The sequence below is a fragment of the Neoarius graeffei genome, chromosome 13, assembly GCF_027579695.1.
Source record: "Neoarius graeffei isolate fNeoGra1 chromosome 13, fNeoGra1.pri, whole genome shotgun sequence".
NCBI classification, from domain to species: Eukaryota; Metazoa; Chordata; class Actinopteri; order Siluriformes; family Ariidae; genus Neoarius; species Neoarius graeffei.
The window spans coordinates 27,725,358-27,751,045 of NC_083581.1; the positions used below are offsets into that span (position 1 = coordinate 27,725,358).

General features: G+C 42.8%; 1 protein-coding gene across 8 annotated transcripts in view; it reads left to right on the plus strand.

The window, feature by feature from the left end:
- The window catches only part of rbms2b (RNA binding motif, single stranded interacting protein 2b), a 70,358-nt gene extending 45,072 nt beyond the window's left edge, over positions 1-25,286 (plus strand). For 7 of the 8 annotated variants that reach the window (XM_060937440.1, XM_060937438.1, XM_060937442.1 and 4 more), the window contains exons 5-14: positions 6,895-7,052; positions 7,168-7,247; positions 7,416-7,525; positions 17,155-17,201; positions 17,329-17,422; positions 21,175-21,225; positions 21,310-21,417; positions 23,561-23,641; positions 23,727-23,814; positions 24,391-24,479. In XM_060937440.1, coding sequence (XP_060793423.1) covers positions 6,895-7,052; positions 7,168-7,247; positions 7,416-7,525; positions 17,155-17,201; positions 17,329-17,422; positions 21,175-21,225; positions 21,310-21,417; positions 23,561-23,641; positions 23,727-23,807 — 810 coding nt within the window. In that variant the 3' untranslated portion in view covers positions 23,808-23,814; positions 24,391-24,479. Of the gene's footprint in view, positions 1-6,894; positions 7,053-7,167; positions 7,248-7,415; positions 7,526-17,154; positions 17,202-17,328; positions 17,423-21,174; positions 21,226-21,309; positions 21,418-23,560; positions 23,642-23,726; positions 23,815-24,390 lie in introns of all 8 variants that reach the window. The other variant, XM_060937439.1, reaches the window with a different exon arrangement.
- Positions 25,287-25,688: the final 402 nt, after the last annotated feature.

Genomic DNA, 25,688 nt, shown 5'->3' on the forward strand with positions numbered 1-25,688 from the left:
ATTGTGTTCACAGATAATGTTCTCTGGAAATATTCCTGAGCCCATTTTGTGATTTCCAATACAGAAGCATGCCTGTATGTGATGCAGTGCCGTCTGAGGGCCCGAAGATCACGGGCACCCAGTATGGTTTTCCGGCCTTGACCCTTACGCACAGAGATTCTTCCAGATTATCTGGATCTTTTGATGATATTATGCACTGTAGATGATGATATGTTCAAACTCTTTGCAATTTTACACTGTCGAACTCCTTTCTGATATTGCTCCACTATTTGTCGGCGCAGAATTAGTGGGATTGGTGATCCTCTTCCCATCTTTACTTCTGAGAGCCGCTGCCACTCCAAGATGCTTTTTTTATACCCAGTCATGTTAATGACCTATTGCCAATTGACCTAATGAGTTGCAATTTGGTCCTCCAGCTGTCCCTTTTTTGTACCTTTAACTTTTCCAGCCTCTTATTGCCCCTGTCCCAACTTTTTTGAGATGTGTTGCTGTCATGAAATTTCAAAATGTCTCACTTTCGACATTTGATATGTTGTCTATGTTCTATTGTGAATACAATATCACTTTTTGAGATTTGTAAATTATTGCATTCCGTTTTTATTTACAATTTGTACCTTGTCCCAACTTTTTTGGAATCGGGGTTGTAGAACCTTCTTGCTGTGAGGCAACAGTGCTAACCACTACACCATTCTACAAAAGCATTCTATAAAACTACAGAATTCGAAGATAAACGTTTACCGACTGGCCAAACAACTACCCTTTGCCTTCCAGTATAAGTGAGCTGCGAGTAAATGGCTTTTCCGTTCTTTTCACAGAACAGTACATGTCCAAAATGATTGTCTGTGATGCGGTCGATAGAGATTCAGCCAAAAAATGCTGGAGTATTCCTTTAATGAAAAAGCAAGGCCTACGTCCTCCATTTGGGGATCAACCCAATTAATCACAATTAACATTTGCAAACGACTTTGGCTTAGTCTTGGCCCAAACTGTCTGGAATAGTAATAAACATGTGAGCTGTTCTTTCCTGATGTATTCTTTACCTAAAATAGTAGCAGGTTTTGATTCAGTCCCATGGGAGAAATAGAGGAATAATAGGCAAAGTGTGTGCGTGAGTGAGTGAGTGCTAGGCTGTGAAAATAGTGTCGTCATTTCCATTAGACCTGAGCGTGTTCAGCACTGAACTTGCTGAGAATAAACAAGGATCACCAGAGGGACCTGTTTCCACGTTAAGAGCTGGTTTCTCTGTCTATTACTCTTCTCTTATTTTCCTTCTCTCATTTCCATTGTCACATTCTCTCTCTGTGTCAGTCATGTTTCTCTCGCTTTGTGTCTCGTCCTATGACTGTTATGTCTATTTTGAATATATATATGTCTCAGATTAAAGTACACGGATGCAGTTGATGTCATTTTTTTATTTTTTATTTTAAAGTGTAGCCGTTCCTCTGTCAGTCCCACCAAACAGGTAATAAAGCAACACTCGTTATTATCTTCCGCTCTAAACTTAATTACAACCATTTTCGAGTCTCTCAGCACCCTGACCTATTTAGGAATGTAAGGTTTATGTGGCAACTGCCTCCAGCTTCCTAGCACCTCCCATTTTCTTGCATAAGAAAAAGCAAATCATCTCAAGATTCAATGAGATCTCTGGAAAAAAAAAAATCACCTTCACTGCAGGTTACCGCAGTTCTAAGCATCCATTATTCATGACATGGAGATGAAGCGGTAATGCATTTACAGCTTTTTAATTTCATCTCTACACCAGCGTAATTAATATGCAAAGCAGTGTCGGGGTGAATTGCAGGTCCGCCACGTCCCAGCTGTCTTTACAGTTCTTTGAGTTAGTATTGGGTAAGTGACACCAAGAGGAGCTGAGACATTGGTTAACAAATTGCATTTAAGCTGCATAATACAAGTCGAAGGTGTGCGGACATCTTTCCTTCTGGGTGAGTGTCGGTGAAAAGCAACTTCCTGTTGCAGCCTAATTTGAAAATAGGACTAATTGGCTGAGGGCATATGAGGTGCATATGTCATATTGCATATTGCAGAGCCAATTAGGATATGCATATGGTAATAAGTTGACAACCTGAACGCCTTCAAGCCAGTTATTTTGACACCTTTTATCTAGAAAAAAAAAAGCTGAAGCTATTAGTCACTGAAGAATTTTCTGGACTTCATTCTGGCTGCCGTGCCAATTAAATACATATCCAGATTGTATAACTGTTTCCTTTGAGAATATTGAGGTCTAAAGCTAGTAGCAGTGCTACAGTATGCACCTCTTAGATCTCAAACATATCCCTTCTTGCTTTTAACAGTGACTGCAGCTCAAATTAGGTCTTATATTCCACATCAATGTCCTTCACGCTCTTATATCACATTCTTGCTCTTATAACATCTCATCTCATCATCTCTAGCCGCTTTATCCTGTCCTACAGGGTCGCAGGCAAGCTGGAACCTATCCCAGCTGACTACGGGCGAAAGGCGGGGTACACCCTGGACAAGTCGCCAGGTCATCACAGGGCTGACACATAGACACAGACAACCATTCACACTCACATTCACACCTACGGTCAATTTAGAGTCACCAGTTAACCTAACCTGCATGTCTTTGGACTGTGGGGGAAACCGGAGCACCCAGAGGAAACCCACGCGGACACGGGGAGAACATGCAAACTCCGCACAGAAAGGCCCTCGCCGGCCACGGGGCTCGAACCCGGACCTTCTTGCTGTGAGGCGACAGCGCTAACCACTACACCACCGTGCCACCTTGCTCTTATAACATATTCAACTCAAACTCTCATGTTAACTCGAACTCTTCTTCATCCTCTTATATTCACCCGAAGCCCTTCCCTTCCTTCTTCCATCACTTTCTTATTCTCAACTCAAATTCTTCCTTCATCTGTCATTCCTTTATAATCAACCAGGCTTGTAGTACTCGAGTCCAGGACTCGTGACTCGACTTGGACTCGAGCACTGATGACTTGGACTTGGACTCGGACTCGTGCATTAACTGCATTAGGACTCGTAAATTGGAGACGAGGACTCGGATTTTTTCTTTATTTTTTTGTAACATGCCATAATAATTTGGCATAAGATATTTATATCTACATTAATTTTTTTACTAATTTTGTGCAAGAATGTCATACCTGCGCGCCTTGGCGCGTGCATCAGATAGACTCTTGGGCACTCTCCGGACAGCGTGCGCACCAAGCAGACTCTTGCGCATGCCATAAACGACTTGCACCCGCACAGGATTAAGGCGCAATTGGCGCGCCAATATAAAAACTGTGAAAACACACTTACTTTGCGAAGTATTGAGTTGCGTTGCTGATACATTACCAAGCCTTATTTCCTTGTTTGGTTTCCTGATCCCTGATTTCCTGTTTCTCGTCTTTGATTCTGCCAAGTCTATGATAGCCTGTTTGTGCCTCGCTTGACCTATTGCCTGTTTCACTGTTTTACGATTTTGCCTGCCATTCTGGATTGTTTACCTGTTTTCACTTGTATTAATAAACGCACCTTCTGCACTTACATCCGTCTCCCAACCATCTCTGACAGAATACTTCACACTCCCTGATAAAGAGAAGCACATTCGCCTGTTCATACGGCATGTTCAGGAACAAACTAATGTTAATGGCGCTAAAACAGCCATCGTCAATTGGTGCAGTTGGAGTCTTGTTCTCGGACTCGACTCAGATCAATAGTGGGCTTAACTCTGACTCGACTGAAATTTTTTTTAAATGACTTAGACTTGACTCGGACTTGAACACTGGGGACTCGAGACTGGACTTGGACTCGAGGTTTAGTGACACTGTAATCAACTCAACTCTTGTCCTCATATTCACCTCAAGTGTTTCTTTTTTGCTCTTATATCATATTATGCTCAAACTATTCTATCATACTCTAAACTCACTGGCCACTTTAATAGGGACTTCTTGTTGATTCTAAGATCCCTGTTCTTGGCTGCAGGACTGGAACCCGATGTCATCTTCTGCTGTTGCATGCTGAGATGCTTTTCTGCTCACCACGGTTGTAAAGAGTGATTATATGCGTTACTATATCCTTCCTGGCCAAAAAGCTCAAACCAATCTGGCCATTTTCCTCTGACCTCTCTGATCAACAAGGCATTTGTTTCCACCCACAGAACTGTCACCCACTCATTGTTTTTTGTTTTTCGCACCATTCTGTATAAACTCTAGAGACTGCTGTGTGTGAAAACCCCAGGAGATCAGCAGTTTCTGAAATACTCAAACCAGTCCATCTGACTCAAACCAACACCCACGCCACAGTGAAAGAAAGTCACACTTTGAGATCGCAATCTGTCCCGTTCTGATGTTTGAAGTGAACATTAACTGAAGCTCTTGATTTGTATCTGCATGATTTGATGCGGTGTGTTGCTGTCAAGGTGTATGGGTGTTCCTAATAAAGTGGCCAGTGAGTGTATATTCAGCTCAAGTCCAGTTTATTTAGTTGTATATAGCACATTGTCATACACAGAGGTCATTCAGTGTGCTGTACTTTTATAGAGATAAAATATTAAAAGGATAAAAAATAAAGGTAAGGAAAAATCAGTAGAAAAGAATAACAGCAAGATTTAAAATAGGTTTTAAAAAGCAATAGAAAATGATCTAAATGTTACAAAGATAAAAGTAGAGCAAGCGGATTACTTGAAGGCAGCAGAAAACAAGACAGCTTCTTTTTGAAACTGGCAGCGGTTGGGGCAGATCTGATCTCCATGGGGAGCTGCTTCCAGCACTGGGCAGCACAATGGATCAATGCCATTTCACCTTTGTTTAGTTTTAGTATTCTGGGTATCGCTCCTGCTGATCTAAGACACCGACCGAGCTTATATTCATCAAACATTTCAACGATACTGCATACTTTGGACCCAAACTACTGAGTGACTTATAAACAATGAGTTTCAGTTCAGTTCTCTATCTAACTGGAAGCCAGTACAAAGACCTGAGTGTTGGAGTAACGTTCTCTCTTTTCTTGGTTTTTGTTAGCAGCAGCATTTTGAATAAGCTGTAGCTATCTAATGGTCTTTTTGGGAAGGCCAGTGAGAAGAGCATTGCAATAGTCATCCCTGTAAGATATAAAGGTGTGAATAGGTTTAATTAATGTAGGTAAATAAGCCCCCCCCCCATTGGGTGGCATGGTGGTGTAGTGGTTACCACTGTCGCCTCACAACAAGAAGGTTCTGGGTTTGAGCCCAGTGGCTGATGGGGGCCTTTCTGTGTGGAGTTTGCATGTTCTCCCCGTGTCTGCGTGGGTTTCTTCTGGGTGCTCTGATTTCCCTCACAGTCCAAAGACATGCAGGTTAGGCTAATTGGTGGCTCTAAATTGACCATAGGTGTGAGTGTGAATTATTGTTTGTCTCTATGTGTCAGCCATGTGATGATCTGGCGACTTGTCCAGGGTGTACCTCTCCTCTCGCCCATAGTCAGCTGGGATAGGCTCCAGCTTGCCTGCGACATTGTACAGGATAAGTGGCTACAGATGATGGATGGATGGATGGATGGATGGATGGAAGACCCCCATCCATGATTACATGTAGGCTTGGGTTTTAGACTTTATTGCCCTGGATTCCATGTGGATACTAAGGTGCATCCTTCCTTCCTTTGCTCCAAAACAGAACTATTGCCATCTTGTCTTTATTTAAAGGTGACATACTGTATTATACCCCGGGCGGCACGGTGGTGTAGTGGTTAGCACTGTCGCCTCACAGCAAGAAGGTCCTGGGTTCGAGCCCAGCAGCCAATGGGGGCCTTTCTGTGCGGAGTTTGCATGTTCTCCCCGTGTCTGCATGGGTTTCCTCCGGGTGCTCCAGTTTCCCCCACAGTCCAAAGACATGCAGGTTAGGTTAACTGGTGACTCTAAATTGACCGTAGGTGTGAATGGTTGTTTATGTATCAGCCCTGCGATGACCTGGCGACTTGTCCAGGGTGTACCCTGCGTCTCGCCTATAGTCAGCTGGGATAGGCTCCTGCGACCCTGTACAGGATAAGTGGCTACAGTTGATGGATATTATACCCCTTTTCCAAAAGTTGACCCATTTCCCTGAGGTTTAATTAAATGTCTGTGACATGCTTTGGTCAAAACGCAACAAGAATAAAACACCACAGCTCCTTCTCACCCTGTCTAAACAGCCCTGGGGTGGGCTGTTTTTCCCAAAAGCATCGTAGCACAAAGATCATCGTTAAATGGTAGAACGAGCATCACAATTAACACTGTCTCTCCTAGTTAAGATGCTCTTAGCGTTAAGAGGCTTTTGGATTCATTAGAGCACCTGTTCCTTTAAATGATAATGAATCCCTGCTCACTCCACCCCCTTTTTCTGCCCAATCAGGTAGCACTTTCCTCATGAATATTCATTCCCATTGGCGGCTCTCAAGCCATGAGTGGATCTATTCAGATGAGGGGGCGGGATTATTATAATGAGCTCCACTTGTGACATAGAAAGGGGAGTCGAATCTGAACGGCTTGTTGTTATTGAAGCTCACGCTTTCTGAAATAAGTAGATAGACTGACTGGGTGTCTTATTCCAGAGTTTGTGGGTTGGTAGGCTCCAGATACCCAAATGTTTGTGCACAAGCACTTAAAATGTGAGTTTTGTTTTATATGATGTCCCCTTTAACTGAAGGAAATTATGTTTCATGTATTCATTTATTTCTTCAAAGTGTTCCTGGACACTCCAATTCAACTCAAACTATTCCTCCATGTCTTATATGGCTTCAAACTCAAATGATTCTTTCATACTATTACTGTATATTTAACTCAGATGTTCCCTTTGTGTTTTCACACCATTCACTGGCAACTCAAATGTCTGCAGTATTATAAAACAAATGCTCGAATTGAACTGAAATGATCGACCTTCAATACAATCTCTTTCTGCAGCAACAGGAGCAGGACCCTACCAACCTGTATATCTCCAACCTGCCCCTGTCCATGGATGAACAGGAGCTGGAGAGCATGTTGAAGCCATTCAGTCAGGTCATCTCCACACGTATTCTCCGTGATGCCAATGGTGCCAGTAGAGGCGTCGGCTTTGCCAGGTAAACCCAGCCTGCCTTTCTCAACACACAAATCCCCTGAAAATAAACACATACTGCACGTCCACATATTATCCACCATACTATGATGGTATATAATGTGTAAAATTCTTAACAGGATGGAATCGACAGAAAAATGTGAGGCCGTTATTCAGCATTTCAATGGCAAATACATCAAGACACCACCTGGAGTGGCAGGTATAGTATAGTATAGTATAGTATAGTATAGTATAGTATAGTATAGTATAGTATAGTACAATTTCAGGTTTTACACTTATTTACCAGTAGAACAGATTTTGTGTGTTTTTGCCTGTATTTTTTAGTTGTTGTTTTCTTATTTTTTATGTTCTGTTGCCATTTTCCCAGTGCCTACGGAACCTCTGCTGTGCAAGTTTGCAGACGGGGGTCAGAGGAAACGTCAGAGTCAGGGCAAATATCTTCAGAACGGTCGGCCGTGGACGAGAGATGGGGAGACGGTGAGAAATAATAATAACATGGTCTACAGTATCTGTTACTTGCACCAATGTCTAAAAAGGTTGTGTGGTCATCTCATCATTTATGGAAGTCCAGCAATCAAATCAACCAGATGTTGAGCATTAGGAGATAACCAATCTTAACGATCCAGTCAACACCATACATGCTGAATTCTTCATTTGGATTGGTTAGAAAGTGTTGATTAGTTTTCTCTAACAGTAGCTCTGACAGTAATTTTGGTTGCAATTCAAATCACCGTTTTATTTAATGTGTCCAATCTAGTACGATATTACTGTTTTCTATAGTAACAGCTTGCACAGTTTTTTGGTGGATGTTTCACATAAGCACATTTTTACATAAATTGTGTAAATTTGTTGATACGGTGAAATTTTATGGAAGGAGTCTCCAGTTTCAGGGCTTTGTAACAATCAGAGGTAAGGCTCTTCCTTTATGATTGTTTGACATCATCAGGACAGGAGGCTTTACGGGTTTTAACACGCCAAGCTCGTTTCTTATTAAAGTGACACAGGTCGATGTATTAAAAAGATGAATAGTACCCCGTGGAGCTAGAATAACCCCTAGGTACTTCAATCGTCGTTGGCTGTCCATCACTAGCGATGATGACTGCTTCATTAGGATGTGCAGAAATGCAGATGGACTGCGAGGCCTGCACTAACGCGACAGAGTCCGCAGCAGTGGCACAAACGGCCTGGCCAAGCCGCCATGGAATGTCTGGCTTCGTGAGCCCTTGTATACTCCCTTTGACACTTGTCTTCAGTTGCAGACACTGAGCTTTTAACTATGCTTTGCCATGTTGCTCTATCCGAGGCATCCCTTTCCCATGTCCGATCAATAATTCCGCCATTCTTCATGTTCCTCTTCAAGACGTCTTTGTACCTCAGTTTCTGTCGTCCTTGTCTCCGCTTTCCTCGGCTCAGTTCTCCGTAGAAAACGGCTTTGGGTAGTCGCGTGTCAAGCATGCGCCAGATGTGTCTAGTCCAACGAAGTTGGGAGGCCATGATCAGGGCTTCCACGCTTACTGTATTGGCTCACCTGAGGACTTCTACATTGGGGTATGACTTTAAACTGCAACTGGTGGTGGGTCTCAGGTCCAGGAGGACTTGAGTGTTGGGGAAAGTGGAGTTACCCCTTAATCACCATTGCTTCCAGGTCCACTCTGACCCGGAGTGGTAGCACCTGCCTGGGTTCCAGCTATGGGTTAAGTAGTGCATCATGAATAAGGCGCTGGCAGCAGGACGCTTTTCGGTGCAATGTGGCAGATGAACCCAACAGGATCAATGGCGCACCACCTGATGGCATGCGGAAGAGCCACTCAAATGGCCAACAGATGGCATCACTTGGCAAGTCAGTTGTCACTGCAGGCAACTTCCACACCCGTCAGGTCTGTGGCACTTTTGTGCACCACTTGGCATCAGGTCTGGAGGTCCAGAGAGACAACACGATGGGGGCACGACATCGCTTGTCTTACCTTACTGTGCAAGGCACTTCATTAGGAAAGGAGAATAAGAAAGCCCTGTGGTGATGGAGTAAATGCGACGACAGCAGGTCTGAGAAGGGACTTGAATCATACGCTGTATTGCCCGCTGCCTCATGCCTGTGAAGGAGAATGAGATAGAAAAACACCACGCGTTAATGTTTACACTTGGGTATGGGAATGGCCAAAGTTTATCCTCATTATAATGAGTGAGGTCACAACAAATATGGTGGACCCAAGCGGCCTAAGAGTGTTTAAAACTTTATCTTTTATTAAAAAGCTCAAGTTTACAGGGGTGTCGTGGCTCAGGTGGATAAGGTGCCATACCATAGACCCGGGTTCGATTCCGGCCTGAGGTCATTTCCTGATCCCTCCCCATCTCTCTCTCCTGCTCATTTCCTGTCTCTACACTGTCCTATCCAATAATAAAGGTGAAAAAAGCCCAAAAAAATATCCTTAAAAAAAAAAGTTCAAGTTTACATGATGTTTCTCAAAGTGCGATCTCTTTTGTCACTCACCTGTCTAGCAGCATCTTAGCAAATGCTTCTGCATTTGTTTTTGCCTTTTCAGCCCTCCATCGGGAAAGCTGGCCAGCAGTATTTACTTGGCTTGTCTGCCATGTTTTTTTCCTCTCTCTTTTCTGGCGCGTTTTACCTCTGACAATGTCAGATACTTCCTTGACATCATCGGAGTTTTCGATTTAGGAGTCTTCGTTCGATCTGGGCGATCCGCCATGTTTGCTGTTTCTCCACAGTCGCAACCGCTGACCCGCGCAAGACCTCACGTGACTTTTCCGAACCGGCTGCTGAGGGAACGGTTTGTAAACAGACTAACACATGGTTAGGATGCTCCGCATTAGGAAATAAAATGTATTGAAACAAGACGATGCATACCAGCTATGGGGATGGATATCAGCTCAAACAATTCAGAAAGGGGAGTGATTCCTGAACCAGCACATCGACCTGTGTCACTTTCACTTCTTAATTTCCCTGAGGGAACCCTCCCAAAGGGATCAATAAAGTTCTATCTAATCTAATCTAAGAGAGCCAAAAAAACTGGGGGGGTGTCTTGGCTCAGTTGGATAAGGCGCCATACCATAAATCCAGGAACCTGGGTTTGATTTCAACCCAAGGTCATTTCCCAATCCCTCCCTGTTTCTCTCTCCCACTCATTTCCTGTCTCTACACTGTCCTATCCGATAAAGGTAAAAAAAAAATTTAACAGTAAATGGATAAAAGTTATAATGTGTTGGGTTTTTTTTTTTCAAAAATGTGAAACTTTCAAACAGCCGTGGTGTACGAGTATATACTTCAGGATGCTGCTGTTATTGGAAAATAACCTTCAGAATCATTCCGTTGTTAAAGCCATACCACTTTTTAAATTATTTTATATTATTCCCTGAGATGCTTTTATAAAGCTTGCAGGGTTTTTGTTTGTAAAGCTTGCAGGTTTCTTCGCTGTGATTGGCTAACATCTTGAAACGAGAACTCTGTCATCCACATCCACAAAATTCTTCCTACGGTCTTCACGTTGCTGTTTTTATGATGACATCCAGATGCTTTTGTGTATATGAAACAAATATTCCTGAAACTGCTGTACACTCACCGGCCACTTTAATAGGAACTTGTTCTTGGTTCTAAGATTCCTGTTCCTGGCTGCAGGACTGGAACTCAATGGGGTCTTCTGTTTTCTGTTGCATGCTGAGATGCTTTTCTGCTCACCACAGTTGTAAAGAGTGATTATATGAGTTACTGAATCCTTCCTGGCAAAAAAAAAAAAAGCTCGAGCCAATCTGGTCATTTTCCTCCGACCTCTCTTATCAACAAGGCGTTCGTTTCCACCCATAGAACTGTCGCTCACTCGATGTTTTTTGTTTTCGCACCATTCTGTGTAAACTCTAGAGATCAGCATTTTCTGAAATACTCAAACCAGTCCATCTGGCTCAAACCAACACCCAGGCCAAGATCACCATTTTTCCCATTCTGATGTTTGACGTGAGTGAACATTTAGTGTTTGAAGCTTTTGATTTGTATCTGCATGATTTGCTGCTGTCAAGCGATTGGCTGACACAGCAGGTGGATGGTTGTTCCTAATAAAGTGGCCGGTGAGTGTAAGTATAAGATATAAATTACTGCCCCAGCTTAAAGACGACTACGTAATCATACATTATTTTTTATACCCACTGCACTAAGCATCACATATTTAACATCACTGTAGAAAGCTAAACGATATGCCCAAAAGTATGTGGACACTTGGCCATCACACCTATATTTGCTTGTTGAACATCTCTTTTCAAAACCATCGACATTAATGGATATGGAGTTGTTCCCCCTTTGCTGATGCAACAGTGTCCACTCTTCTGGGAAGGTTTCCCTCTAGATTTTGACGCGTGACTCGGGATTGTGATCATTCAGTCACAAGAGGCATTACTGAGGTCAGGCACTGATGTTGGGTGAAGAGGCCTGATGGGTAGTCAGTGTTAATCCCAGAAGTGTTCAGTGGAGTTGAAGTCAGGGCTCTGTACAAGATACTCGAGTTCTTTTACTCCAGCCTTGGCAAATCATGTCTTCATCGAGCTCGTTCTGGACAACTGTGTGCTTCCAAATTTGTGGCAACATGTTTGGAGAAGGCCCACATTATGGTATGATGTCAGTGTATCTAATACAAATTCATAATTTGAAATTTTACTTCCTGTTAATGGCCATCACTCCTCCCCCGCCCTTTCACACACACTGGTCTGGTCCTGGTCTTGATTCGGTCTCGCCCTGCCTTGGTCTTGGTCTTGACTTGTTTTCAAGCCCTCAAAGTTTTGGTCTTGTCTTGGTCTTGATACACTTTGGTCTTGGTCATGACTTGCCCTGTGTCCAAAACCACTCACTCGTTCACTACTCCCTACTCACTATATAGGGAATGACTTTACAGTGAGCTCATTGGTAAAATGAAAAAACGCTTTCGGACACTACTCTGTCGTGCCGTTATTTACATCATTACTGTCGCCCAATTAAAACGTGCCAGATCAGTCAGCTGGTAGGTTTTCAAAATAATAAATCCATGCGTGTATTTTTGTGATAAATCCAGCGTATTTCCCACATTAATAAATACAAAGTACTTTGTGTCTGCTGCATCTTTCGGTTCTTTTAAATCAAGGCTGAATGCTTTCTTCTTTGCCGCTGCTTTTTATGAAATCAAATTTGAGGCGTTTGATTTGATTTCTTTCAGCGCAACTGCAATGCATGATGGGATATATTGCTTGGTTAGTGACTACCAGTTGTACACTACTTTTCATGATGCATTGTGGGATACTTTGAGTGCACTATATAGGGTGTAATAATCAGAGGTGGACAGTAACGAAGTACATATATGGCCCTTTTCCACTACCGTTTTTCAGCTCGCTTCAGCTCACTTCAGCCCAACACGGCTCGCGTTTCGACTACCTCAGAGCAGCACGACTCAGCTCGCTTCAGCCTTACTTAGCACCCAAAGCTCGCACGGTCTTGGAGTGGGGCTGAAGTGAGCCAAACCGAGCTGAGTGAGGCTGGGGGCGTGAGGAGACACTCCCCTGTGCACTGATTGGTGAGGAGGAGTGTCCTCACATGCCCACACACGCCCCGCGAGCACGCTGGGATCTGTAAACACCGTAAACCCGGAAGAATAATAATTACGAATTACGAGAATTATGAAGCCTTATGCGCCTCGCCTCATCTATACGCTCTTGCCAGAATCTGTTGGCGTTGTCGGTGACAACAAGCCACAGCACCAAGACCAGCAACACTAACGACTCCATGTTTATTGTTTACTATCCGGGTCGTGAGACTACCGCTTAAAAGCTCACTGATGCCACTGTTTGCGCCGCCTAATGACATCACGTGACCTCCACCCACTTTCGCTAACTCCACCCAATGTGTCCACCCACTTCCAGCCAGCACGATTCAGCGCGGTTGTAGTCGAAATGCAACTCCAACAGCCCCACTCAGCTCGACTCAGCACGGCACGGCTCAGCCCAGCTCAGCCGCGTTGGTAGTGGAAAAGCGGCATTACTTGAGTACTGTACTTAAGTACACTTTTTGAGTATCTGTACTTTACTTGAGTATTCTTTTTTTTGGCAACTTATGACTTTAACTTCACTAAATTTGAAAGACAAATATCGTACTTTTCACTCCACTACATTTCTATCAAGGTCCTCGTTACTATGAAGCAGCTTTGAAAGTGGATGTTTTTGTCTTTTCTTTTCTAAAACGTGATTGGTTTTTTCGCAGGTGACACTGAGACAGCCGATCAGTAATCACTAGGGTCACGTCACGTCCATAGACTATAAAATCAAGTTTGGTGATTTCTCCGCAGCATTATTTAACACGATCAGTTGATGGCAGAATGGAAGGAGGCGGTTCTTCTGGGGAATGCACACACTCATGGCTATAGCTAGAACCCATGTTTCAGTTTTCTGAAAGGAATAAAGAGTCGTTTCGTTTTAAATGTTTGCTTTGTTTACCTAAAATGAACCACATCACAGCCTAAAACTCGCCATCCAACCTGCGGAAGCATATTGAGGTGTGTAAACGTTCTATTCCAAGAGAAAGCTTGCAGTGAAGTTGTCTGTGCTTTTAGAGCTAGCGATAACGTTGCAATAGCTATGCAGTCTGGTTAGTCAAATGATTTTCTATGGATTTGCCCGCCAAGTTGCCGTAGCCTTATCCACGGCTAATGTTAAAACATAGCTAGTTAACTCGGACACTGTTAGTTAGCATGTAAAAATGGAGTTACGTTAACATGAATAACATTAACTTATCTGAAGTGCTTTCAGAAATATGTTTTAGCATAATCTTGCCAAATAAACAGAATGTAGAACTCTTTCTTTTCTAGTAGTGTTAGCTACACAATATGAGTTTGAGTTTGAAAAGCGTTTGCTAGCATGTCAGGTGGAGCTTCACTGACTAGCTAGCTTAACGTTAAACCACCATGATTCCACAGGCAGATTCATATGTGCATGAATACATGCGCACGCGCACATGAGACCTGTGAGATGGACAGTATTGTACTAGCCAGTCACAACAAATTGTTGGCGTTTTTGTTTTGATGTCAGATGATGGTCTTGCATTTTTTTTTATCTTGCTTAAAGCAGTGTTGCTGTTGGGCAGTTATTAAGCTCGAGGTGTGGACCTGGGTTTCAATCAGGTTGGATTGTCATTTTTATTTTCTGAGCAAGCTGCATTTACAGCTATTCCACTGTCTTCTTTACACATACACATACATGTGTGCACACATTGCCAGAGCTGTGTCAGAACACTACCATGCTGCTTTGTGGGGGTGGGGAGGAGTTTTACAATTTAAAAAAAAATGACAATGGCTCCGGTGGCACGGTGGTGAAGTGGTTAGCGCTGTCACCTCACAGCAAGAAGGTCTGGGTTCGAGCCCCATGGCTGGTGAGGGCCTTTCTGTGCGGAGTTTGCATGTTGTCCGCATGGGCTTCCTCCGGGTGCTCCGGTTTCCTCCAAAGACATGCAGGTTAGGTTAACTGGTGACTCTAAATTGAGTGTGAATGCATACATGTCAACCTTTGGTCAATCAAACCTGTATAACCAACCTCCAAAATCTGTATAAGATGCAAATTAAAGTAATTTACCTAAAATTTGAATGATAATTAACAATGATATATCCAAGTTACTTTTTATTCAATATTAATAACAATAAACCTTCAGAATGAATACAAAGCTCCAATGTTTGACAAAAACACAAAGTGTTATCAGCGTAGTTACGAAGGAAATACTTCGTTGTTTGGAGACAGGTTTCACCGAGTGGCTATTATGCGCGAGACTTCATATTAGCCACAAAGTCAGGAAAATCTGTTCGTAAAATTACGTTATAATGACCAAATACAATGAAAAGTATTTTTCCAGTCTCACCTGTGAAAGGTAATCCCATGTGATCTCGTTTGGACGGTAAACCTGTTGGTACAGTTAAACGCAGCACATGAATGAGGCATCTTTATTCTCGGCTACTGTCTAGACGCTATACCAGAGACGGTTGAAGAATCTCCACTTTGCCACATCCAATATGGCGGCGAGGATGACGTATGATTCTACGCAGAAGGCGGCATCTATGTTTATATGTCTATGACTTCACGGTTGGTGGGATTCTCGCAATGCGGTGTGCGCATGATCAGAAGTGGAACGAAGTCTCGCTACCACAAGATAACGTGCGATTTCATAAGACTCTTTACTGGCGTCTGTGGTGTACAGTACATTTGTAAATGTTATGCGCTCTTTTATCATCGTGGGAATTGATTATAGCTCTAAATAAATATTGAAGTTTTTTTAAAGAATCCGCATAACTTTATTTATACGCCCGTATACTACGTTTATTGAATCAAATCCGTATAAAATACGGACATTCCGTATAGGTTGACATGTATGTGAATGGTTGTCTGTGTCTATGTGTCGGCCCTGTGATGACCTGGCGACTTGTCCAGGGTGTACCCCGCCTTTCGCCCGTAGTCAGCTGGGATAGGCTCCAGCTTGCCTGCGACCCTGTAGAACAGGATAAAGCGGCTACAGATAATGAGATGAGATGAGATGAGATGAGACAATGGCTCTTTTTCAGTTCGGTTTGTTTCGTTTTGTAACATTCTACCAGGCGTTTATTCTACAGGTTCTACAAGCTAGTCAGTAAATCCAGTCAGTTGCTTCAGAGGCATTAGGTTTTGTAAGCGCTGTGACAATAATACAACAATGCGTTGACAGAAAATGTACTTAAGTATTTTTAAAAACAAATACTTCAGGACTTTAACTTCAGTAAAAATGTGACTGTACAACTTTCACTTGAGAATAGGTTGAGATCGTTTCGGCCCCAAGGCCTCTAGTCATTAGCTTTACCGGATAAAACTGCAAAGCTTTCTCGAGCGCCAGCTATCCTGAGGGAAACTTCGGAGGGAACCAGCTACTAGATGGTTCGATTAGTCTTTCGCCCCTATACCCAGGTCGGATGACCGATTTGCACGTCAGGACCGCTGCGGGCCTCCACCAGAGTTTCCTCTGGCTTCGCCCTGCCTGGGCATAGTTCACCGTCTTTCGGGTACCATCACGCGCGCTCTGGCTCCACCTCGCCGACGGGGCGGCCTAGGTGGGCCGGTGGTGCGCCGCTCGCTCTGAGGCGTGCAGATCCCACCCCGGCCGGTGGGCGCCGATGTGGGATCCGCAAGAAAACTGTGTATAAAGTCCTATATACAATATAAAGTGTATTGCCTGAATTTAAAGTATATTGCCTAGGTGATGGGTGGGTGGGGATTATTTTGGTTCAACAGTCTTATGGCATGTGGGAAAAAGCTGTTGTAGAACCTGGCTGTTCTACTCCGGAGGCTGCACAGCCTCTTTCCAGAAACCAGCAGCGAGAACAGTCCATAGTGAGGGTGGGAGGTGTCTCTGCTGATGTTGCGAGCCCTGGTCAGGCAGCGTTTTTCTGCAATATCCTCTATCAGAGGAAGTGAAGTCCTGATGATTTTCTCCGCTGTCTTCACCACCCTCTGCAGGGACTTCCAGTCAGAGGCCCTACAGGCTCCTGACCAGACAGAGATGCAGCAAGTCAGTATGCTTTCTATAGTGCCTCTGTAGAAAGTGGTGAGAATTGGAGGGGGGGAGATGTGCCTTCTTCATCCGGCGCAGAAAGTGCATGCGCTTCTGAGCCCTCTTTACAAGGGCCCCGGTGTGATGGGACCAGGTCAGAGTGTCCGTTATCTGCACCCCCAGGAACTTTGTGCTGCTGACTCTCTCCACTGCTGTTTCGTTGATTGAGTGGTGTGTGAGTGGGCCGGCTCCTCCTGAAGTCAACAATGATCTCCTTGGCTTTGGCGACATTCAGGACCAGGTTGTCGGTTTTGCACCAGTCCACTAGGTGTATCACCTCCTCTCTGTAGGCCATGTCGTTGTCACCCTGGATAAGGCCCACTACTGTTGTGTCATCGAACGGCGAACTCACTATATCGTTCACTATATGGTGAGCAGGGAGTGATTTCGGTCACAGGGTTGGTCTCAGTTTAAGTGGTCTTGACTACAATACTACAGGTGTCCACACTTACTTTCCTTTCACACACCATACTTTCTCTGTCTGAATTTCGTACACTCACTTTTTTTTTTGTCATTATAGGGTGGAATGATGCTGACCTATGACCCGACACCTGCCCTACAGAATGGGTGAGCTTGTGTTTTAGCAGCCATATACGCTAACACTAACACTGTGAGATGATTGAGAATTGTTTATCCTCACTCCAGACAGAGCTGTGAAAATGACGTGTATTTGTGTGTGTGTCTCCCCCTGCAGGTTCTTCTCCTCTCCCTACTGCATTGCTCCCAACAGAATGATCACACAAACCTCCGTCTCTCCGTACATGCATTCCCCTGTTTCAACATACCAGGTCAGGGCTGCTTTCATGCCTCACATTTAGGCCTTTTTTTTTTTTTTAATTGTTACAGTGCTCGGCGTAAATGAGCGCACCCCCTTTGAAAAGTAACATTTTAACAATATCTCAATGAACACAAACAATTTCCAAAATGTTGACAAGACAAAGTTTAATATAACATCTGTTTAACTTATAACGTGAAAGTAAGGTTAATAATATAACTTAGATTACACGTTTTTCAGTTTTACTCAAATTACGGTGGTGCAAAAATGAGTACACCCCACAACAAAAACTACTACATCTAGTACTTTGTATGGCCTCCATGATTTTTAATGACAGCACCAAGTCTTCTAGGCATGGAATGAACAAGTTGGCGACATTTTGCAACATCAATCTTTTTCCATTCTTCAACAATGACCTCTTTTAGTGACTGGATGCTGGATGGAGAGTGATGCTCAACTTGTCTCTTCAGAATTCCCCATAGGTGTTCGATTGGGTTCAGATCAGGAGACGTACTTGGCCACTGAATCACTTTCACCCTGTTCTTCTTCAGAAATCCAACAGTGGCCTTAGATGTGTGTTGAGGATCATTGTCATGTTGGAAAAGTGCACGACGACCAAGGGCATGGAGTGATGGTAGCATCTTCTCTTTCAGTATAGAGCAATACATCCGTGAATTCATGATGCCATCAATGAAATGCAGCTCCCCGACACCAGCAGCACTCATGCAGCCCCACATAAGGACACTGCCACCACCATGTTTCACTGTAGGCACCATGCATTTTTCTTCGTATTCCTCACCTTTGCGATGCCATACAGTTTTGAAGCCATCAGTTCCGAAAACATTTATCTTGGTCTCATCACTCCAGAGTATAGAGTCCCAGTAGTCTTCATCTTTGTCAGCATGGGCCCTGGCAAACTCTAGGCGGGCTTTTTTGTGCCTGGGCTTTAGGAGAGGCTTCTTTCGTGGACGGCATCCACGCAATGCCATTCCTCTGCAGTGTACGCCGTATTGTGCCACGGGAAATAGTCACCCCAGTTTGGCTTTCTACTTCTTTAGATAACTGCAGCGAACTTGCATGCCGATTTTCTTCAACCCTTCTCATCAGAAGACGCTCCTGTCGAGGTGTTAACTTCCGTGGACGACCTGGACGTCTCTGTGAGATGGTTGCAGTTCCATCTTTCTTAAATTTTTGTACCACTTTTGCTACAGTATTCTGACTGATAAGTAAAGCTTTGCTGATCTTCTTGTAGCCTTCACCTTTGTGGTGTAAAGAAATTATTTTCTTTGGGGAATTCTGAAGAGACAAGTTGAGCATCACTCTCCATCCAGCATCCAGTCACTAAAAGAGGTCATTGTTGAAGAATGGAAAAAAGATTGATGTTGCAAAATGTCGCCAACTTGTTCATTCCAAGCCTAGAAGACTTGGTGCTGTCATTAAAAATCATGGAGGCCATACAAAGTACTAGATGTAGTAGTTTTTGTTGTGGGGTGTACTCGTTTTTGCACCACCCTAATTTGAGTAAAACTGAAAAATGTGTAATCTAAGTTATATTATTAACCTTACTTTCACGTTATAAGTTAAACAGATGTTATATTAAACTTGTCAACATTTTGGAAATTGAGAGATTGTTTAAAATGTTACTTTTCAAAGGGGGTGCACTCATTTACGCTGAGCACTGTAAATCTTGCAGCCCAGTCTATGTGTTTACCAATACACAGTTTATAGAAAGTTATTTTTCACCATCCTTTTGGGAAAATTCATGATGTACAGTACATGATGGTCAGTTCTTCCTTAAATGTGCTAATCCTCAAACAAGTTCGGGCAAGGATTCTTTGGATCGCTGAGGATTTTTAACGAGCTGAAGAGCTTTTCTTAGGACTTAGTCTTTAATAAGGAAGCATTGAACCTATAAATGTTCCATCATTCGGACTGCGTTCTAAATTCAACGTTTTTTTTTTTTCTTTTCCTAGCATGCATGACATAAAAAGCATGATTATTTTAATTCTGGTTTTCTAAAACGAGTCTTTATCATTAATTAATTATTTTACATCAAGTCTAATTTGAGTTCTCGTTTCAATGTGGCTTGTTTCTACAATTCTTCAGTACCAGTCAAAAGTTTGTACACCCATACTCTACTCATTCATGGGTGTTTTCTGTTTTTTCTACATTGTGGAGCAATACTGAAGACATCAAAACTATCAAATAACAGATGGAACATAGACGGCGTTACGTGGTCAACAAAAAAAGTGTTAAAGAAACAAAATATTTGATATTTTAGATCGTTCAGGGTATCCAGCGTTTACCTTCATGACACTTTGTACACTATTGGCATTATCTTAACCAGCTTCATGAGGTAGTCACCTGGAATGCTTTTCAATTAATAGGTGTGTCTCGTCAAAAGTTAATGAGTGGACGAGTTTCTTGCTTCTTAATGCGTTTGAGATCAAGCAGTAAATAATAAATAATAAAAACGCAAATGATAAAATCGCCCTATCCCATCCACAACTGCAGTAATCCATATTATGTCAAGAATTGCTCAACTAAGTAAAGAGAAACGACATCCGTAATTACTTTAAGACATGAGGAAGTGAGTTTTAATGAATAAAAATTAAAGAAAAACATTGAATTAGAATTAGAAGGTGCGTCCAAACTTTTGACTGGTACTGTACTGTACCTTTTACCTAGTTCAGTTCATAAGTCTACGGACAATGATTTTGCAGGTTCCCCTTCAAGGCTACCAAGGTGGTATTTTTTAAGTGATATCAGTGTGATAGTTAGGGATTTAGATCGACTTACAAGAGTTATAATTAACAATTATTTGCCAAAGGCGACGTGAATATCAGTTAATAAAAACAGACGAAGTCAAAGTCGATATTCAATGAGCCGGAGGTGGATAATTGTTTTAGTATAAATACACGGGTGATTATTAAAAAAATAAAATAAAATAAAATAAAATAAAATGTATTTCAAGGGTGGCACGGTGGTGTAGTGGTTAGCGCTGTCGCCTCACAGCAAGAAGGTTCTGGGTTCGAGCCCAGCAGCCGACGGGGGCCTTTCTGTGTGGAGTTTGCATGTTCTCGCTGTGTCTACGTGAGTTTCCTCCGGGTGCTCCGGTTTCCCCCACAGTCCAAAGACATGCAGGTTAGGTTAACTGGTGACTCTAAATTGACCGTAGGTGTGAATGTGAGTGTGAATGGTTGTCTGTGTCTATGTGTCAGCCCTGTGATGACCTGGCGACTTGTCCAGGGTGTACCCCGCCTTTCGCCCGTAGTCAGCTGGGATAGGCTCCAGCTCGCCTGCGACCCTGTAGAACAGGATAAAGCGGCTAGAGATAATGAGATGAGATGAGATGTTCTTTCATCGTTTGTAATTCTTGCTCGCTTACAGTGACGAAGCGATTGGCCGCCATTTTGCCGAGCCGCTCAAGGTGATTATCGAGAAATAGTCTGAATGTCTCGACCAATCAGCGTGCGCAATTTCCTATAATCACCTGCATATTTATACTAATATATATATATATATATATATATATATATATATATATATATATATATATTTTTTTTTTTTTTTGTCACTCCATAAGTCAGTTGAATGTTGAGTGAAAAACAGAAATGATTTCAAACCTGATTTTCATTAAGACGTTTTTAATTTTAAAAAAAAGCTGATTAAAGAATAATTATATGAATTAGTTGTATAATGCTGCTAAGAACGAGTGACAGTGTGTGCTGACTCGGTGAGAAACTCAGTGATTATGTATTACAGGTACACAATCCATCCTGGATGCACCATCAGTCGTACCTCATGCAGCCCACGGTACGTCTTCCATCAAAGCAGCACTGACATCAACTTAGTCCTCCTACTGTATGGTTCTCATCAGCTTTGCTCTCATTTCCACAGGGAACACTCCTCACACCTACCATGGATCACACTCTGTCCATCCAACCTGCTGCCATGATGCCACTGACCCAGCAGCTCAGTCACCTTTCCCTGGGCAGCACCGGCACGGTGAGTCCCCAACACTCGACACAATGTCAACAGCAACAGGGTCATGACTTATAATGTTTTATCCCACACCAGAAGGTGGTCAGAAGGTGTTAATGAAGTTAATTAAGCAGTAGTTCTGACTGCACAGCAAATTGCAGGTGTATTTTAAGGTGATTGTTCTGTAGAGTATAAAGTGTCTTGCAAAAGTGTTCATCCCCCTTGGTGTTGGTCCTGTTTTGCTGCATTACAAGCTGAAATTAAAATGGATTTTTGGAGGGTTAGCACCATTTGATTTACACAACATGGCTACCACTTTAAAGGTGAAAATTGTTTTTTTATTGTGACACAAACAGTAATTAAGATGAAAAAACAGAAATCTGTAGTGTGCATAAGTATTCACCCCCTTTTGCATGAAACCCCTAAATAAGAGCTGGTCCAACCAATTCACTTCATAAGTCACATAATTAGTTGATTAAGATCCACCTGTGTGCAATCAAAGTGTCACATGACCTGTCACATGATGTCTGTATAAATCAACCTGTTCTGGAAGGACCCTGACTCTGCAACACTACTAAGCAAGCAACATGAAAACCAAGGAGCCTCCAAACAGGTCAGAGACAAAGTTGTGGAGAAGTATAGATCAGGGTTGGGTTATAAAAAATATCCCAAACTTTGAATATCCCAGGGAGCACCATTAAATCCATTACAGCAAAATGGAAATAATATGGCACCACTACAAACCTGACAAGAGAAGGCCGCCCACCAAAACTCACAGACCGGGCAAGGAGGGCATTAATCAGAGATGCAACAAAGACACCAACGATAACACTGAAGGAGCTGCAAAGATCCACAGCGGAGATGAGAGAATCTGTCCATAGGACCACTTTAAGCCATACACTCTACAGAGCGGGGCTTTATGAAAGAGTGGCCAGAAAAAAGTCATTGCTTAAGAAAACACATTTGGAGTTTGCCCAACAGCATGTGACAGACTCCCCAAACACATGGAAGAAGATTCTCTGGTCAAATGAGACTAAAATTTATCTTTTTGGCCATCATGGGAAACACCACGTGTGGTGCAAACCCAACACCCTGAGAACACCATTCCTACAGTGAAGCATGGTGGTGGCAGCATCATGCTGTGGGGATATTTTTCATCTGCAAGGACAGGAAAGCTGGTCAGGACTGAAGGAAAGATGGATGGCACTAAATACAGGGCAATTCTGGAGGAAAACCTGTTTGAGTCAGCCAGAGGTTTGAGACTGGGATGAAGGTCCACATTCCGTAGGACAATGACCCTAAACATACTGCTAAAGCTACACTGGAGTGGTTTAAAGGGAAACATTTAAATGTATTGGAATGGCCTAATCAAAGCCCAGACCTCAATCCAATTGAGAATCTGTGGCATAACTTGAAGATCACTGTACACCAACGCAACCCATCTAACTTGAAGGAGTTGGAGCAGTTTTGCCTTGAGGAATGGGCAAAAATCCCAGTGGCTAGATGTGCTAAGCTAATAGAGACATACCCCCAAGAGACTTGCAGCTGTAGTTGCAGCAAAAGCTGGCTCTACAAAGTATTGACTTTGAGGGAGTGAATACCTATGCACACTCCAGATTTCTATTTTTTCATCTTAATTATTGTTTGTGTCACAATAAAACAACAGTTTTCACCTTTAAAGTGGTAGGCATGTTGTGTAAATCAACGTGGTGCTCACCCTCCAAAAATCCATTTTAATTCCAGCTTGTAACGCGACAAAACAGGACAAACACCAAGGGGGATGAACACTTTTGCAAGACACTGTAATTGCTGGTGAAGCTTTCTGTAAGGAGTTATTGAAACAAGACAAGCTGATTTTGTTTCGTCTTGGAGAAAGAAAGGCTGGTGATGGAAGAGCTGTTTGTATACAGTAGCTCCGTAAAACGCAAGTGATAACAGGAACCGACTTACAGTTGACAACGTTAACTGAAACCATAAATGGATTAAAAAAAAAGTATGACATCATTCAAGTGTCAGCATTGGCAAATTTCGATGGTATTAAAGGAATAACACACTTCAGGACATTGGAGAATTACTGGAATACTTCCTGTATTTTCCGATAACAGCATAACCTATCATGTTTGGTTCCTTCAGTAATTATTCCACCTCTTCTTTACTCTGTTTTCAGTATATACCGGCAAACACAGCTATGCAAGGGACATACATACCCCAGTACACCCAAGTGCCTCCTGCCAGCGTCTCAGTCGAGGTAAAGCAGCAACAGTAACCACGATTACAAAGTATTGAGTGTTCTCACAGTGTGTTTGTTGCTCACTTGTTAAATGAAACTGCAGGAAAATGGTGTCCAGCAGCCACAGGTTACTATTGAAGCAACCACGGAGCATCCAGCATATTCCTACCAGCATGGCAAATGAAGACATGGTAGGTGTTCTTGTTCCCAGATGAAAGAACAATTTGCCTTGATTGCTACCAAGATCAACCAGTCCAACATGACCCATAACCATACAGGTGTGAAATTAAACTGATAACATTTCACCCGAGTCAGCTGGTGTAAGTTCAGACCAAGGAGCAAAACTTGTACGTGGAGCTTTCATCCAGAAAAATATTCCATGTGTGGTGCATTTTGGGGCGGCACGGTGGTGTAGTGGTTAGCGCTGTCGCCTCACAGCAAGAAGGTCCGGGTTCGAGCCCCGTGGCTGGCGAGGGCCTTTCTGTGCGGAGTTTGCATGTTGTCCGCGTGGGTTTCCTCCGGGTGCTGTAGCATAGCTGCCCACTGCTCTGGGTGTGTGTGTGTGTGTGTGTGTGTTCGCTGCTTCAGATGGGTTAAGTGCTGAGAAGAATCAAGTCGTTCTTCTTCTCCTATGATATAGAAATTTTACGACATGCAAATTTTACGAACCCAGATCTAAAAGTATGAAGGCTGCAGTAAAATTTGCTTCCTTGTACACTTCAAATGACAGCCTCTCTCTCTCTTTCTCTCTTTCTCTCATCTCGCAGCTCATCCGTGCAGGAATCAACAGCCAGTGTGTCTCCAATTTCTGCTGCTTTGGACATCAAAGGAGAGACACTGACATCTAAAGGAGCCTGTCCCCTCGTCAATTAAAGGAAACAGACATTAATTCTACTGGAGACACTTTCAAGAGTGCAAAGACCAAGCAATGGAAAGTTTAACTTCTTTTGGCAGCATTAAAAACACATGAAGGAAGCTATGCGCTCACAAGGAGGGCAATGAAATCTAGCAAACGTTCACACATGTACAAACACACATATTCTCTCTCTCTCTCTCTCACACACACACACGAGAAACCTTTTGTCGGCACCTAAAAATCGGCTTTATTTTGGTCCTCCAGAGCGAAAGAGACAACACTATCATTTTAGAACAGTAGTTTGTAGCCCTTTTTTAAATGATTTTTCTTTTTTCCCCCATCCCTCCCCAATTGTTTTAAATATGTGACTGCTTTAAAAGTCTGTTTTAGAGGTAGGTCTTTTTTGTACATAGAAAAAGGCAATGTTTTTTTAAAAGTTTTGCTGCATTTTTTTAATTGAATATCAAAGAAACGGTTTTAATTAAATGTCCAACAAGCTGCTTCACAGCGACTCGAAAGCAGTTAAAAACATGGCGGAAAATATGTTCTGTTGTAAACGGCCACATCGCCCAGCAGTATGACGTGACTCAAAGTTGCTATTTTTAATGAAGGTCAGAGTTTATTAATAGTGGAATCATGATCATAGACATGCTGTTCTGCCTCTGTCCCTAAAATGCTGCTTTGCCTCAGACCCGAGGTCATACTCTTTTGAGACTTTTGTTTTCTTATTTAAAGTGGAAATTGTCTTTTTTGCAGGAAATTGACAGAAAACTTTCCTAAAATAATTAAATGCCAGCATAGCATGGTCTTCTGCATACTTTTGTGTTGATATTTCACATCCATTTTATTTAAAACACTTAGACCCAGGAGAAACTCTGTTCTTGACCATTAAATATTGAGGAAATGAGGCTATTCAACATATCAATGGATCACCAGAACCACCACCTGGTCTGGGCCGGGGAGATGTAATGGGCCCTGCGATGGCATGGCTGGCTGCACTCTATGGGTAATGAGAGGTCGTCTAGGTTATAAATTGACAATTCTATCGCTATACCCAGTAGAGGTACATGGGGGTAATTTTTAAAACCCCATTCCTGCCTGTTCCAGAAGGAATTCTTTCCAATCCCACCTGTTCCGTTAGAAGGTTTGACCAAATACTATTGACACCCACAGTTTTACCTGCTTGTGATATTTTCAAATAAACTTAAT